The 18,642-nt window shown below is 35.5% G+C and overlaps 1 protein-coding gene across 1 annotated transcript in view; it reads left to right on the top strand.

Moving 5' to 3' along the window:
• Nucleotides 1-18,642, top strand: part of LRRC7 (leucine rich repeat containing 7) — a 518,594-nt gene that overhangs the window by 187,446 nt on the left and 312,506 nt on the right. Inside the window, exons 6-8 of the mRNA XM_053693367.1 lie at nt 4,601-4,664; nt 6,145-6,219; nt 9,574-9,718. Coding sequence (XP_053549342.1) covers nt 4,601-4,664; nt 6,145-6,219; nt 9,574-9,718 — 284 coding nt within the window. The remainder of the gene's footprint in view (nt 1-4,600; nt 4,665-6,144; nt 6,220-9,573; nt 9,719-18,642) is intronic.

The following is an 18,642-nucleotide window of genomic DNA, read 5'->3' as shown; positions in this document are numbered from 1 at the left end:
ACGTAACTACCGCAGCTTTCAAAAAGTCTTTTTTCAATGGGACTTCCACAGCGCCAGTATTACGAGTTTGCCTGTCCAGCCAAAAAGTGAGCGGTACAGCCCATAACGACAAGATCCGTACCGTAAACTGAAAGTCAGTAGTTATGGCATTTATGTTACAAAGCCGTAACATAAAACTCATAACTAAAGTGCTAAAAAGTACACTAACACCCATAAACTACCTATTAACCCCTAAACCGAGGCCCTCCCGCATCGCAAACACTAAAATCAAATTATTAACCCCTAATCTGCCGCTCCGGACATCGCCACCACTATAATAAACATATTTACCCCTAAACCGCCGTACTCCCGTATCGCAAACAGTAGTTAATTATTATTAACCCCTAATCTGCTGTCCCTAACATCACCGCAACATACATTACTGTATTAACCCTTAATCTGCTGCCCCCAATGTCGTTGCCACCTGCATACACTTATTAACCTCTAATCTGCTGTTCCTAACATCGCCGCAACCTACATTACTGTTATTAACCCCTAATCTGCTGCCCCCAAAATCGCCGCCACTATACTAAAGTTATTAACCCCTAAACCTAACCCTAAATCTAACCCTAACCCTAACCCTAACACCACTAACTTTAACATAATTTAAATTATTCCAAATAAAAATTACAATTAATACCTAAATAATTCCTATGTAAAATTAAATACTTACCTGTAGAATAAAACCTAAGCTAGCTACAATATAATAGTTATATTGTATGTAGCTTATGTTTTATTTCACAGGTAAGTTTGTATTTATTTTAACTAGGAAGACTAGTTACTAAATAGTTATTAACTATTTACTTTCTACCTAGTTAAAATAAATACAAATTTAGCTGTAAAATAAATACTTACCTGTCTTACACTAACACCTATATTACACTGCAATTAAATCAATTACATTAATTAAATACAATTAACTAAATTACAAAAAAAGCACTAAATTACACAAAATAAAAAATAAATTATCAAATATTTAAACTTCTTACACCTAATCTAATAGCCCTATCAAAATAAAAAAGCCCCCCCAAAATAAAAAAAACTCTAGCCTAAACTTAACTGCCAAAAGCCCTTAAAAGGGCCTTTTGCGGGGCATTGCCCCAAAGAAATCAGCTCTTTTACCTGTAAAAAAAAAAAAAAATACAAACAACCCCCCAACCGTAAAACCCACTACCCAGGCATTTGGATGGGCATTGCCCTTAAAAGGGCATTTAGCTCTTTTTCAGCCCAAACCCTAAGCTAAAAATAAAACCCACCCAATAAACCCTTAAAAAAACCTAACACTAACCCCGAAGATCCACTTACAGTTTTTGAAGACCGGACATCCATCCTCAACAAAGCCTGGAGAAGTCTTCAGCCAAGCGGCAAGAAGTGTTCAACGAATGCCAGGAGAAGTCTTCATCCAAGCGGCAAGAAGTGGTCCTCCAGGCGGGCAGAAGTCTTCATCCAGGCGGCATCTTCTATCTTCATCCTCCCGACGCGGTGCGGGTCCATCTTCAAGATATACGGCGTGGAGCATCCTCTTCTTTTGACGGCTACTGAAGAATGAAGGTTCCTTTAAGGGACGTCATCCAAATTGGCGTCCCTTGAATTCCAATTGGCTGATAGAATTCAATCAGCTAATAGGATTGAGCTTGCATTCTATTGGATGATTGGAACAGCCAAAAGAATGCAAGCTCAATCCTATTGGCTGATTGCATCAGCCAATAGGATTTTTTCAACTTTAATGCCGATTGGCTGATAAAATTCTATCAGCCAATCGGAATTCAAGGGACGTCATCATGGATAACGTCAATTAAAGGAACCTTCATTCTTCAGAAGCCGTCGAAAGAAGAGGATGCTCCGCGCCAGATGTCTTGAAGATAGAGCCTTTCCGCGTCAGAAGGATGAATATAGAAGATGCCGTCCTGGAGGACAACTTCTTGCTGCTTGGATGAAGACTTCTCCCGGCTTCGTTGAGGATGGATGTCCGGTCTTCAAAAACTGTAAGTGGATCTTCGGGGGTTAGTGTTAGGTTTTTTTAAGGGTTTATTGGGTGGGTTTTATTTTTAGCTTAGGATTTGGGCTGAAAAAGAGCTAAATGCCCTTTTAAGGGCAATGCCCATCCAAATGCCCTTTTCAGGGCAATGGGGAGCTTAGTTTTTTTTAGATAGGATTTTATTTGGGGGGTATGCTTGTGTGGGTGGTGGGTTTAATTGTTAGGGGGTTGTTTGTATTTTTTTTTTACAGGTAAAAGAGCTGACTTCTTTGGGACAATGCCCCACAAAAGGTCCTTTTAAGGGCTATTGGCAGTTTAGTTTAGGCTAGTTGTTTTTTATTTTGGGGGCTTTTTTATTTTGATAGGGCTATTAGATTAGGTGTAATTAGTTTAAATATTTGATAATTTCTTTTTTATTTTGTGTAATTTAGTGTTTATTATTTTTTGTAATTTAGTTAATTGTATTTAATTAATGTAATTGATTTAATTGTAGTGTAATGTTAGGTGTTAGTGTAAGACAGGTTAGGTTTTATTATACAGGTAAATTTGTATTTATTTTAACTAGGTAGTTAGTAAATAGTTAATAACTATTTACTAACTAGTCTACCTAGTTAAAATAAATACAAACTTAGCTGTGAAATAAAAATAAAACCTAAAATAGCTACAATGTAACTATTAGTTATATTGTAGCTAGCTTAGGGTTTATTTTACAGGTAAGTATTTAGTTTTAAATAGGAATTATTTAGGTATTAATTGTAATTTTTATTTAGATTTATTTTATTTATGTTAAAGTTAGTGGTGTTAGGGTTAGGGTTACATTAGGGTTAGATTTAGGGTTAGGTTTAGGGGTTAATAACTTTAGTATAGTGGCGGCGATGTTGGGGGAGGCAGATTAGGGGTTAATAAGTGTAGGTAGGTGGCGGCATTGTCGGGGTGGCGGATAAGGGGTTAATAACTGTAATGTCGGTGGCGGCGGTGTCGGGGGCAGCAGATTAGGGATTAATAAGTATAATGTAGGTGTTGGCGATGTCGAGGGCAGCAGATTAGGGATGTTTAGACTTTGGTTTTTTTGTTAGGGTGTTAGGTGTAAACATAACTTTTCTTTGCCCATAGGAATCAATGGGGCTGTATTACGGAGCTTTACGCTCCTTTATTGCAGGTGTTAGGCTTTTTTTTAGCCGGCTCTCCCCATTGATGTCTATGGGGAACTCGTGCATGAGCACGTAAAACCAGCTCAAAGCAGCGCTGGTATTTGGGTGCGCTATGGAGCTCAATGGAGCTCAACGCTGCCATATTGCCTGCTAACGCCGGGTTTTTGCAAACCTGTAATAGCAGCGCTATAGGGAGGTGAGCTGTGGAAATAACTTGCAAGTTAGCACCGAGCCGCTCATAACGTAAAACTCGTAATCTAGCCGATTATTATTAATCATTGAGTATCACATATTGGGGTCCAAAATCGTTTCCTGTACTAGGGCCCAATATTCACTGCTACCGTACTTGGCAACAGAACTCTGGGAGTGTGTACAGAAGACTCTATTTTCTATAGAGCTGATAACAACGTAGGCATCCTGGGAAGGGTAATAATTTTTTATATTAGTCTCTATATCTTCTTTTACCAGGCAAATCATTAAAACACAAACCAAAGTTTGTCCCCTATCAAAAAGTTGTATGTTAAAAAAAATAAATAGGAAAATGATTTAACATGTACAGAATAATAACAAATTTGCCCATTAAGTCACTTTGATTAGTAGAGCTGATCTTACCAGCTTATCCAATATAAAAATAAGTGGAATCATGTGCATTTAACAATATTTCCCTATATATAAAGAAATTTATGAGTGCATTTCAGTTCTGAAAAGAAGCATTTTTGTGATACACATGTATTAGAAGAATGCTTCTAGTCATAGCTATTATTATAACAGTTATAAGTTGTATTGTTTACTCAATATGTATCAGTACACTCCCGCATTGGCTCTATGAGGTCTGATGTTTAATGTGGGAATACAGAGAATATCTAGATATGTTCCGCGTCCGTCTCCAAAAAAAATGTTGTATTGCATAATGCTTCTATTCAATATAGACTTGTACTTGCATTTTGGTTTTGACTGCTATAACCTTTTAGCGAAAGAAACAATCTACTAACAGGCACTTAACTAAACAATGTTTTTTGAACTAAACCTCTTAGGTTGTTTATAAACATCCATATATGTTTAATGTTTAGCTCATATTTAGATATTCCACTGATAAAATTGTTGGCATAGAAAAAAGTATAAACATTAAATACAATAGCCTACAGTAATATCCTGTAATATTTTTTTTTAAAGAAAAATGCTTGTTTATCATACAGTTCCACTTCTGATTCATAAGCCTCAATTAACTCTGCCGAAGATTCTTGTATGTGAATATTATCTATAAAATAGTTTATCTTTGGGGGTTTTAACCAATCAGCATAATTTTAGTTTTTATTTAGCAAATCTGTTTCCAGAATTTAGAAGCTGTTATTTGTTTACTAAATTTAATCTGAAAAAGCAAACAAACAGATAATTAAACTTAACTTTCATATGTATCCTTATTATGTTGCAGGTCAATGAATAAGTTAACCCAGCTGGAGAGACTTGATTTAGGCAATAATGAGTTTGCTGAGCTGGTAAGTGTGGTTCTAAATCTGACTAAATATAATGTTATGGTAATACCAGAAAAAGCACATTGAGAGATTACAAGTGGCACGCTAATGATAGCACAGGATGCGGTATTGCATGACTGCACTAGCATTAGCATGCGACTTGATTTTACAAGTCCGTGGTAAAGCTTGTTAAGAGAGGTTAGCGCCGCTGCCTACTTCACTTGAGCACAAACTATACTCTTTTAATGAAGATCGCAAATGGGCTACCTAGCATGGCCAGAAGTCTGAAGTAAACTGTAAGGGTTAAAAAAAAACTTGCACAAAACATTAAAAAAAAATGTTTAAAAAATAAAGTATTACACACTTATATACACTTTACAAACCAAATATAAAATTTTAGTATTAATAAAAATGGCTTTAATGTGTATGTGTATATATATATATATATATATATATATATATATATATATATATATATATATGTGTGTGTGTGTGTATATGTGTATTATTGTTTTTATTTGTGTAAATACACATGTATACACTTATATAGTCATATATGTGTAATATATATATATTTTAAAATAAAAATGTTCATCTATGTGAAGAACATTGGAATGTAAAGTATTCCTAACACCTTCGGGTTTAGCTCAGTTGGTCTAGCACAGTGTCGGGTTGCAAGTGATACCCGTTAACTCACAAAAAAAGATACTTTTGAATTAGTATTAGAATGTCACCTCTTTATTAAAAAGTAAGTTAAAGCGTATCTAAAATATCGCTAACATTTTAGCTCTGTTTATACAAAGGGGAAAGTTTACCATCAGTTTCGCTCTTCTGAAACGTTTAAGCATATAGGGTTCCATTTATGATGCTGCAAATGAAGCTTTAAAGCCCTTGTGGGTCAGGAATCAGGATCACTCACCTGAGCCTGGAATCCCCATTTAAGAAGCAGCAGTCGTAAGAACACTGCATTGTAACCTCTCTGCCACTCTTCCATAACTCTAAGATGGCAGAGTTAAATATCCCGGGGTGATTGACAACCCCTGCTCTCATCCAATTGGTTGCAGGAGATAAAGAGGTGGGGTTGGCCAAGTGTTTGCTTGTGCAATAATAAATGTAGAGATTGGATGCTGCCTTGCTCCCTACAAGCTTGGGTTACCTGACTGGGATTCATGTCTGCCCACATATTAATAAATGTAATAGTTCTCATAAAGTATTAGTACAACAATAAAAGATAAAGTAAATTTAAGTAACTTGCTCATTTATACATCAGAAATGTGGCATCTTTTCTTTTGTGGGAAAATAAATAGCTGACACAGCTATTGTGTATATGGAAAGAGATAAACTAGAAAGGACAACTTATATATATATGTTTGCCCAGGGCCTATCTGTGCTCTATAGTGACTCAATGTAGTGTATTACATGTAAGACATCAATGTATTTATTGGATAATGTCATAATCTCCACTATGTGGGATGCTTTAACAAAGCTCCTTATTCTCTTTTAGCCAGAAGGTTTGGAACAAATACAAAATTTGAAAGAATTGTGGATAGACAACAATGCACTCCAAACACTGCCTGGGGTAATGATTTTATAGTGTGCTCACTACTATATGTTATATCTTGTCATTGTATCTTTATTGAATACATGTTCTGCATGCAGTATAAAAAAATAATGTAGAAGAGATGAGATACAGACCTGCAACCGCAAGAAGCTAACAGCTGTAATCTTTTTCTGTGTCTTGAAAGGATTGGATATTAATTTTGTTGACCTAAATTCCACAATCTAATGGTGAAATGACAGGCAGGGGAAAAAGAGACATTTATCCCTTTTAAATTATCTGTTATTTCCCTCTCTTTTTATGTCAAGAATATATTTTTCCTAGTTAAATATAAGAGACATTAAACTGAAAAATAAATACATTACACATTTTAAAATAACATTATTTAAATATGTTAAAAGTATAAAAAGTTAATATATAGCTGTTTTATTTTATTTTGATACTAAGAGGAAATGCATTTCTGTGCACAGTTAATTTCTAAAAATACATTATCACAAGTTCATACATTGTTTAATCCTGTATAAAAACAGTTCTACTGCCTCATTTTCAGCTGTGTAAGATGATTTATCTATTTATCTATTCAGCCTGTGTATTACAAGTTGCAATGTTTTACCGGATTATTATCAATGTAGTGATTAAATAAGCGAATACATTTTTATGTGCAAATATATAGAACACTAGAGAAATTCCTTAAGATGGCATAAACATTTAGAATTTTAGAGTATTTAAATGAACCAGGTTTCCTAGAAGATAACTACAATTGACGTTTCCTTCCATACATTGATAATCTCATTGGTAACACAATATCCCACTTGCAGTGTAAGCTTGATTTGTAAAGAATCTGGTACTTAAAGGGACACTATACCCAAACATTTTCTTTCATGATTAAGGTAGAGAATACAATTTTAAACAACATTCCAATTTACTTCTATTACCTAATTTGCTTTATTCTTTAGATATACCTTAATGAAGAAATAGCAATGCACACGGTGAACCAATCACAGGAGGCATCTATGTGCAGCTACCAATCAGCAGCTACTAAGCATATCTAGATATGCTTTTCAGCACAGAATATCAAGAGAATGAAGCAAATTAGATAATAGAAGTAAATTAGAAAGTTGTTTATAATTGTATGCTCTTTCTAAATCATGAAAGAAAAAAAATTGTGTTTCATGTCCCTTTAAAGGGATCCAAAGCCTACAAATTGTTTTCTTTTATGATTCAGCTAGAGCATGTAATTTTAAATGACTATCCAATTTACTTCTATTATCTAACTTGCTTTGTTCTTTTGCTATCATTTGTTAAAAAGAATACCTAGGTAAGCTAAGGAGCAGCAAAGTACTACTGGGGGCTAGCTGCTGATTGGTGACTGCAGATATATGCCTCTTGTCAGTGGTTTAGCTGATGTGTTCAGCTATCTCCAAGTAGTGCATTACTGCTCCTTAACAAAGGATACAAAGCATACAAAGAAAATTTGTTAATAAAAGTAAATTGAAAAGATGTTTAAAATTGTATGCTCTATTTGAATCATTAAAAAAAATGGGTTTCATGTCTCTTTAATTGCATGACAGGATAATGGTTGACTATATGGGGATCCGAATGGTCTGTCTCCACGCAAGCCTTCAGGCTGGCCGGAAACAGCAGTTAAGACCGCTGCTCCAAAACTGGTCTGCCTGCTCTTAGGCTGCGGTCTGCAATCCACCCGATCCTATACGATTGGGCTGATTGACACCCCCTGACAGCAGACGATTGGCAGCAAATCTGCAGTGGGCGGCATTGCACAAGCAGTTCACCAGCATATACGCTGTCGGCATTTATCATTGCACAAGCAGTTCACAAGAACTGCTTGTGCATGCCAACAGCTTATGCTGTCGGCATTCATCGATGTCTGTCAATGAGCCAATCATGTCGGACAGACCGATCACAAATCGGTCCCTATGTATCCATCATGTATTAATTAAGCTACTAATTTATGTCTATAAAAATCAAATTTGAAAAGTTATATTTTTATATTGATTTTTTTATCAAATACTTAATTCAATATAAATAATTTATCATCTCTTCTACATAAACATTTAATGGTAAAAACAAATCTCAAGTGAAACATTTGATCTTCCTTTATATTGTTATTTTGCTCATGTTCGTCCATCATTTGTAAAAAAAAAAAAAGATTTACCCACATTATTCAGTCAGTTACAGTATATTTTGAAAGAATAGAAATAATAAGCATAGACCAGAAATACCCCAAACTATGTCCCAGAAGATTCATAATTTGTTTTTGAAATAACAGGTCCTACTTATCTATAGTTAATTAATTATGTGTATTTGTACCAAATGTTATATATTTGAGTAATATATACAAACTTACTAAAATGGTGGTTACAACCTTATTATATTTTGAGGTATTGAGGCTGATTTACCAAATGTCTGTCAGACCTGATCCGACAGTGCGGATCAGATCCAACAGACATCGCTGAATGCGGAGAGCAATACGCTCTCCGTATTCAGCATTGCAACGCCGTCCCCTGCAGACTCACGGCCAATCGGCCGCCAGCAGGGAGGTGTCAATCAACCAGATCGCACTCGATCGGGTTGAATTGTGGCGATCTGTGTCTGCCTGCTCAGAGCAGGCGGACAGGGTTATGGAGCAACGGTCTGAAGACTCGCCAGAAACATGGGCCCTCAAGCTCTATTCGGAGCTTGATAAATGGGTCTCATTATCTTTAGCATAAGTGTAAATATAATCTAATGTGGCACTAGCCAATTCCAACATTTGTGACCACCCTTTAATACAAAAATGACAGATGAATTTCAGTATGATGGAATATGTTTGTTTTTTTGTTTTACCAAATTTACATTCACTTATTGAAAAGACCTTAAACACTAAATACATGTTCTAAGTTTTGTACTGAGGTTATTTCTCTCCTCCCTCTAGTAGGGTTGCCACCTCAGCCATGTTTTCCTGGACAATTATGAGTTACACATGCTGCAGGGTGTGCAGGGAGCAACATGCATTGTGTTTCTGGGCAGCTATATTTATATTCCTCCCTGAACACCCTTCAGCATGTGTAACTTATAAGTGTTCTGTATTTTAAGGGACAGGTGGCAACCCTACCCTCTAGTCATGGATGCCACCATTTTGAAATCTGTTTATTACTGCATTCCAGTGCTGATGTGTTTGCAGATACCTGCAGTGGAACATGGGTTCCAAAATGGCGGCACTTATAATTAGAGGGAGATGCATGAGATGTATTAGTGTTTAGTTTCCCTTTACTTTAAAACAAATGCCACCCTTACTCTGATAATTATAACAGTACAAGTAGTCATTGAAAAAGAAGTAATGTAAACATTTAACAAACTGTTTATCTGTTGAAGTCTACAGGAAAATTAAAGCAGTTGATATACCTGGATATGTCTAAAAATCGGATTGAGAGTGTAGACCTGGATATATCTGGATGTGAATCGATAGAAGATCTGTTACTTTCCTCTAATTTATTACAACAGTTGCCTGATTCTATAGGTAAGGATACAAATCTTACTTGTTTTTGCACCTTGTACCATGTTAAGGGGATACAGAAAGGGTAACTAGAGCAGGAGGGCAAATGGCAGGCACTGCAGTAACCAGACTAGCGCAACAAAATGTAATAAAATGAAAATACTTTAATAGAAAAAATATATAAAATACATATAAGGCTGAGCACAGATACAGGGGGGACAAGACAAGCATAGCCTGACGCGTTTCGCGCCCTCTAGGCTATGATACAGAAAGGGTCCCTTTTAAATTTAAATTTAAATTTCCGGTAAAAAAAAAAAAAATGTTGTTCATTAAATATTTTCTTTCTTCTGAGCAAAAAGAGGCTGCTTCTTGGGTGGTAACTAGCCATAGAACAAGCTATTATGCTATTGTTCGTTCCCAGGTTGAGCGCTTCTCTCTTTTTATTTGTGTAAATATTTTCTTAATTTAACCCCATTTTATTCTTACCTGAAAGGGACATGAAACCCATATTTTTTCTTTCACGATTCAAATAGAGCATGCAATTTGAAATAACTTTTCAATTTATTTCTTTTATCTAATTTATTTTATTCCCTTTGTATCCTTTCTGAAAAGTATACCTAGGTAGGCTCAGAAGCTGCTGATTGGTGGCTGCACATATAGGCCTCTTGTTATTGGATTTCAGTTAGGTCCCAGTAATGTATTACTGCTCCTTCAACAAAGGATACCAAGGGAATTAAACCAATTAGATAGTAGAAGTAAATTGGAAACTTGTTTAAAATTGTATGATCTATCTAAATTGGTAAGCGTCCCCCTCTCCATTCGGTAGCCATTTTTGTCTTCATCTGGAAGAGACTAGAGGCACATACTCGCTCTGCCTTCTCTCTACCTTTGTACAAGTGTTGGATTTGCAAGACCTGCAACCGTTCTTCTAGAACATTAGAGATACTGGCTGCCTAGATAGGTAGAGGAAACCTAAGCTTAGCGAGGCACAAGGGGAGGGAGTAATTTAGAAAAGATTACATTAACATCATTTTTTTTTACATTAACTGTAAGGTAATTATGCCCCTCTAATTATAAGTAACGTCACACACAGCAGGTGTTGAGTTTAGTCACATATAACAAGCTAAATATACTGGCTTTAATATGATTGCAGATCCTTCTTTATAAATCATTGAATCTGAAAGCAAATTTGGAACAAATAGATTGACAGTTATTACATGTATTTAAGGTGACAGTAACAAAGCTACTATAGGGTACAGTAGGAATCCAAATCAGTCTATGCAGTGCACTGATCTGGAATGTGGAGAAGGTGAAACAAAATCTGCAGTGTAAGTACCTAAATTTTTAATAATGAAGGCCTCGATTATAAGATTTATTGCTCCCGCTCGAGCATAAACTTCGCTAGAAATAATCTTTTGGCACGTGTATTACAAGTTGAAAGTAAATATTTGTCTGTGAGCACTAACCAAAGGACTTTGCAATATTGTAATCGCGCTAACGCATTATGTCAATGGAGAGCGGAGAAGAAAAAACCTAACACCTATTGCTCATTATTCATATTTCACATTTCAATGTTCTTCACATACAGAACAATGGAATTTTTATTGTAAATAAATACTTCTATGTATGTCTGTACATAACTATTTATCTTTTCCTATACATATATACTGTATATATATATATATATATATATATATATATATATATATATATATATGTATAGATATCTATTTTACACAAACATTATCAGATATATACAGGGAGTGCAGAATTATTAGGCAAGTTGTATTTTTGAGGATTAATTTTATTATTGAACAACAACCATGTTCTCAATGAACCCAAAAAACTCATTAATATCAAAGCTGAATAGTTTTGGAAGTAGTTTTTAGTTTGTTTTTAGTTATAGCTATTTTAGGGGGATATCTGTGTGTGCAGGTGACTATTACTGTGCATAATTATTAGGCAACTTAACAAAAAACAAATATATACCCATTTCAATTATTTATTTTTACCAGTGAAACCAATATAACATCTCAACATTCACAAATATACATTTCTGACATTCAAAAACAAAACAAAAACAAATCAGTGACCAATATAGCCACCTTTCTTTGCAAGGACACTCAAAAGCCTGCCATCCATGGATTCTGTCAGTGTTTTGATCTGTTCACCATCAACATTGCGTGCAGCAGCAACCACAGCCTCCCAGACACTGTTCAGAGAGGTGTACTGTTTTCCCTCCTTGTAAATCTCACATTTGATGATGGACCACAGGTTCTCAATGGGGTTCAGATCAGGTGAACAAGGAGGCCATGTCATTATATTTTCTTCTTTTATACCCTTTCTTGCCAGCCACGCTGTGGAGTACTTGGACGCGTGTGATGGAGCATTGTCCTGCATGAAAATCATGTTTTTCTTGAAGGATGCAGACTTCTTCCTGTACCACTGCTTGAAGAAGGTGTCTTCCAGAAACTGGCAGTAGGACTGGGAGTTGAGCTTGACTCCATCCTCAACCCGAAAAGGCCCCACAAGCTCATCTTTGATGATACCAGTCTGAGTCGGACTGGAGCTCTCTGCCCTTTACCAATCCAGCCACGGGCCCATCCATCTGGCCCATCAAGACTCACTCTCATTTCATCAGTCCATAAAACCTTAGAAAAATCAGTCTTGAGATATTTCTTGGCCCAGTCTTGACGTTTCAGCTTGTGTGTCTTGTTCAGTGGTGGTCATCTTTCAGCCTTTCTTACCTTGGCCATGTCTCTGAGTATTGCACACCTTGTGCTTTTGGGCACTCCAGTGATGTTGCAGCTCTGAAATATGGCCAAACTGGTGGCAAGTGGCATCTTGGCAGCTGCATGGTTGACTTTTCTCAGTTCATGGGCAGTTATTTTGCGCCTTGGTTTTTCCACACGCTTCTTGCGACCCTGTTGACTATTTTGAATGAAACGCTTGATTGTTCGATGATCACGCTTCAGAAGCTTTGCAATTTTAAGAGTGCTGCATCCCTCTGCAAGATATCTCACTATTTTTTACTTTTCTGAGCCTGTCAAGTCCTTCTTTTGACCCATTTTGCCAAAGGAAAGGAAGTTGCCTAATAATTATGCACACCTGATATAGGGTGTTGATGTCATTAGACCACACCCCTTCTCATTACAGAGATGCACATCACCTAATATGCTTAATTGGTAGTAGGCTTTCGAGCCTATACAGCTTGGAGTAAGATAAAATGCATAAAGAGGATGATGTGCTCAAAATACTCATTTGCCTAATAATTCTGCACTCCCTGTATAGAAATATATATTTAATAGTAAAAATTAAAAAAAATTCTATGTGAAGAAAATATTAATGTAAAATGTGTGTAACACAATTTGTGATATGCGCTTTAGGTCTAATGTGGTGTCAGGTTAGCACACATGAAGAATTACTAATCTTAAAGCGTGTTCATGAAATATTAAATATCAAATATTAAAATATATTAATAATAATAATTACTAACATTTATTGTACATACTGTAGAAAATTCTAAATAATCCATAAAATATATATTTTCTACAGTATGTTTTATCAGACAGTGTTTATATGAGTGTAAATTTAGTTTTACATCTATTTATGTTTTATGTTTTTTTCTACCTCTACCCTTCATACGAGCTAACCCAACAAGCGTTGAATTTGATTGCGCTTGACTTTGCTATCAACTTGTAATGCACACACTATTTCCGTTGCGCTCAAAACGCAGAGAAAAACATGATATTGCTTGGGGGCTACAGTGAGCCATTCTTATTCTATGGATAAAGTTGAAAAGGAGGGGGGAAAAAATACTAAATCAAACTAATTCGAACCCCATAGACAAAATCAATATTGGCCAAAGAAAGACAAACCCTCTACAGGCGTTTTTGAGACCAGCTACACCTAATTTTGTATTGACCTACTAATAGCTTAGCAGTTCACAAATATAGATTCAATATATTGACTCCTAGTAACACTTATATCATTGGGACCTCTGTGTCTGATTGTTTGAACCAATTGTCCCTATCAGCACCTTTAGTGTGACGTACTCTGCTCCAGTATTGTACTTAGGTAGTGTTAATGTGTTGGGGGTCAATCTTCTTTTTGTAGATAGTTTTTGTACAATCCGTGAGCCCTTTCTAGTGTATGCCACACTGAACCTGCTTGACCCTTCATTTTTGTGTTATTAATTCAATTTAATTGGTATCGTCATTATATAACAAAATACAGTTGATTTTGATAGTTTATTGCTAACCCCCATACAGTTTTGCTGGGACCTATCCCCTTTATTAGTACATGGTGTGCTGGTACTCTATCTCTCAGTTTTTAATCTAAGTTTTATACATCCACTACACTGTTAAAGGGACAGTACACTGTAAAATTGTTTTTCCATAAATGTATTTTAAATGACTTGTTATACCAGCTGCAGAGTATAAAATATTTGAGAAATTTTCTGGTTTATTTGTGTATCTGAAGTAGCTGGTTTAGTGCTTTGAAACCACAGCCTATTACAATGGGTTGAGCTTCAGGTAATATCAGATCTCATTATGTTATCACTTTTATGTACACAGACTTGCTTCCTTGTCTTTTATTTGTCTGGAACACCAAAGCTCAATACATAGAGAGAACAAAGGAAAATTATCATTTTATTACTTAACTATCCAGCATCCCACTGGCTGTGTTTACTTAGGCTTGTCAATAGCGTATACGCCAGTATCAAAACTTTCAGTATAGGTTGGGAAACCACAAGCTAAATCAGCTATTTCAAATGCTGAAATATTAGTAAAGGAGCTACTTGCAACCAATTTAATACACTCTATCAGGTAAAAAGGATCACTGGGAATAATTTAAAGGGGAGAAAGTTTTTGGGTGAACTGTCCCTTTAATTGTATACATTAATAAATGTTAAGTTTTAATCACAATGTATAACCTCTTGGCAACCTTCCTGCCTAACACTTGTTATTGATAAACTAACAGCAATTATTCTCCTTGAGTGCTCTATTTATGTCCACCTTTCTCTTCAAATTGACTCACTCTTATTCTATCCCTAAGGCCCCAATAGTCAAAGCATCAACAGACACACAAGACACTACCTTTCTGGCCTCATCAGCCTCGCAGTCCATCGGTCTGTCGATATTTTCTAAACAAGGGGGCGGACATGCAAAGTGGTGGCAAGTGTAGGTGTTAGCACACCCTAGGCTGTCACTCGAAACATAAAAAAATAACTTTGGCCTTTTAATTGAGCTTACGCAATGTTAACGCACTATAGGGCTAATATTTATCCACTTGTAATATAGGCATAATTGTATCTAAAGAGGTAGAAAGTACTTGGACACCGGGGTCCCAAAGAGGTGCGCTCGTGTAGGTCGAAGGTAGAGTCAAACTGGAGCAGGCCAACACCGACTCCCTGCCTGATTGTCGATTTCCTGTGCTGCACTGGCGTTTGTTTGGCTTTACTACACATCTGATTGAACTGCTCTGTTACATGACATCACGTACAACGCTCCGGACGCTTGTGTGAGTCTTACGGGCGACTCTGTGGGTCCCGTATGGTTCTACTAGGCACTCTGGTTGTGCCTTTACGTCTTGTGAGTAGCCACCCTTAGGGGCCTCGTTACACATATCAGATCTGTTTGGTTCTCCAGGCAATATTACCCTATGTGGCGCCTCTTTTTCTTTCTTCATTAGGTTCCATCTGACTAATTGTATCTGGCTTATTTGTCAGTTGAATTATTAAAAAACTATTATACTGTAAATGTTTTAACAGAGCGTATTTATAGGTGTAAGTAGGTGAATCTGTTGGTGGAATCAGTTTTACATTTTATTAGATTTTTTTAGTTATTTGTATATGTACATTACTGTGTTATGAGTTTATGCTGCATGAACCATAAAGTTAATTTGATATGTAAAATGTATCTATTTATAGATGTTTGATCAGTCAATAGTATGACCTCAACTCTAAAATATAAGCATAGTATACATGGAAAGTGATAAAATGAGACTCACTATTGTAGAAATACTGTTTTTAACTACAATTGTGAAGAGGTCATCTAGTCTGCCAATAGGTGCAGCGATCATTCTTATTATGATAGCCTTGTATATTTCCTGAATCCCATGTAGCAATTGTGTGATTGGCGCTGCTGACTGGCTCAGTGGATGTATCCAAATTTGAGCATGTTAGTTTTGTATTCTAATTTCCGTTTACCAATATCTAAAAAATCTGGACTTTTGCAAAGCTCTTTGAAAATGACTGCTAAATCAACTTAGTAGCCTGTCACAGCTGAAACCGAATACATATGTTAAATTCAAATGCAATAATAGCGTATTTAACATTACAAGAATAATCTTAAATTCTTAATATATTATTAAATTATAAATGTAATTAAAATAATATGACTAAACCCTAATATAATTTTAAAAAAATAATTTCAAATGATTTTATTTAATGTTTGATACATTCTTCATTTTAAATGTAAAATATTAAAATAAATTTACTGTACTACTATTGTTTTTTAATTTAATACTTGCATTTAAATATAGTTTATCTACTACAATTGTATGTATGTTTTTTTGTTTGTTTTTTTCATTTAAATAATTCATATCGGGCTCGATTACGAGTGGAGCGCTATTGTTTGCAAGCAAGTTTGTTTAAATGCAAGTAAATTCTGCTCATATTACAAGTTGAAAGTAAATGCAAACACATGCGCAAAATCACTATCTACGCTAGAATGATTACGATGACCTCAGAGCTCTGGTTAACTGTTACACAAGACAACAAAAGCTGCACAAAACACATCAAAAATACATTAAAAGTACAGTTATACCCATTATAATAACACTATCTCGTAAAAATTATTTTTAAAAAAAGAAAAAGAAATTAGGTCTCAGGTGTTAGAACTAAAAGGACTGTAAAGGTCTTTAACATAGAGATACATTTCATATACATGTCTAAATATGTATATGTATATACATGTGTATATATGTGTGTTCATATGTATTTATGTATTTACAGACATATACACATATTTGCAAATACACAATACATATGTATATATATATATATATATATATATATATATATATATATGTATGTGCATTGGAGCTATTTGCAGTCAAGTAGATGGAAACACGAAAAATCATAGTTATGCTATATTCATATTTAATAATGTGTTATATTTATTGTAAATATTTCACATTCCAAAGTCCTTCACATGGGGGAATATGTTCTAAGTATTTTGAAATAGATATTCCTATTTATATATGTATATATCTATACCTATATATAGTCATGTATATATATATATATATATATATATATATATATATACATATAGGTATAAATGTATATTTGCATCGAAATCTATTAGATAATTATTGGTCTATTAAATATGCAATATCTTATTTTGCACTTTTAAGTAACCGTGATCATTTATGCTGAACTTGTTGGTGGGTTGTTTTTTTTTACTTTTTCAGCTCCATTGAAGTCTATGGCCCCAATATATCAGAGTCTAGCGGACCTGATCCGACAGTGCGGATCAGGTCCGCCAGACCTCGCTGAATACGGCGAGCAATACGCTGCTGGTGCAACGCCGCCCCCTGCAGACTCACGGCCAATGGGCCGCCAGCAGGGGGGTGTCAATCAACCCAATCGCACTCGATCGGGTTGATATCAGGCGATGTCTGTCCGCCTGCTCTGAGCAGGCGGACAGGTTATGGAGCAGCGGTCTTTGTGACCGCTGCTTCATAACTGCTGTTTCTGGCGAGCCTGCAGGCTCGCCAGAAACACGGGGCATCAAGCTCCATTCGGAGCTTGATAAATATGCCCCTATGGAGGAATGCAATTTGTTACGGCGACTTTGCGAATGCGAGAGCGCAACTTTTTACTTTTAAATCGTAATACAAGTGCAAATCTCTGAGCACCAAAAAATAACTTCTAGCGGTTTTAACACTCAAACGCGACTGCAAACTAACGCTTCACTCGTAATCTGACCCATAATTAGCTTTCCCTGTCCTTCACACCTGAGGCTTGCTATAGTTAGATTAAGTTCCAAATATAGAATATTGGTAGATTAAACTTGAAATTCTTGACTTTTGAGAAGTCAGCTGCAACTGACTTGCCTTTTCAGAATAGCTGACTTGGTTATTTTTATTTTTTAATTTGTCTTTTGCAACCAAAATAGCACAAATTGCTTTACAGCAATGAAAATACCCTATAGGAAATTTGTTTTTTTTCTCACTTTACATTGTTTAAATAGACAACTACATTAAAGGATTACTTTCTGTTATAATTTGTAAGCTAAACAACTGACATATTAAAGTTAATAAACATTAATTAAAACCTACTGACCTATATTTTCTCCAAAACGAAGTTTCATAACGTTCTAAAAGTTATATCTTTTATTCGCTGATGATGTCACGTTATCCTGCCCACTATTTTCAGCACTGAGTGTTCAAAATACTTAAACCAATAACTTTGTGTTTAAAGCGCCATTTTGAAACCTAGGTATTGTAAACGGATTGGTACAGAGCAAAGGATACCCACGAAGTGGGTTTGGAAAACAATTAAATTTGCATACAAGATTTCTGATATACGGTAGAGATATGTTAATGAAATGCTATTGATAAAAAGCGTATTTGGGGTAGTTAGTTAGTAACAGGCATAGAAAATATTTACTTACAGTGGCCCTTTAAGTACAGATCAGTGATATTGCTTAGTCTACATAGCTGTAGATTTTTGAAGTGGCTGGATTTCTATTTATTATTCCTTAGGGATTTTTTATATTAATTATGTAACTTTTAAAGTGTGTAAAAAAAATCTTTTGTTCAAGCTAATCTAAAGGGAAAGGTACAGCTGGCAAAAAGCCAGTAACGTCACTGGTCTGTGAAAGTGCCTCTGTCACAGATGCCATAATACGCTACAAGATGGCGGCAGCCAGTATAAA

The sequence above is a fragment of the Bombina bombina genome, chromosome 10 (assembly GCF_027579735.1).
Source record: "Bombina bombina isolate aBomBom1 chromosome 10, aBomBom1.pri, whole genome shotgun sequence".
NCBI lineage: Eukaryota > Metazoa > Chordata > Amphibia > Anura > Bombinatoridae > Bombina > Bombina bombina.
The sequence above is the reverse complement of the archived record's forward strand: the minus strand, read 5'-3'. Positions and strand labels throughout refer to the sequence as shown.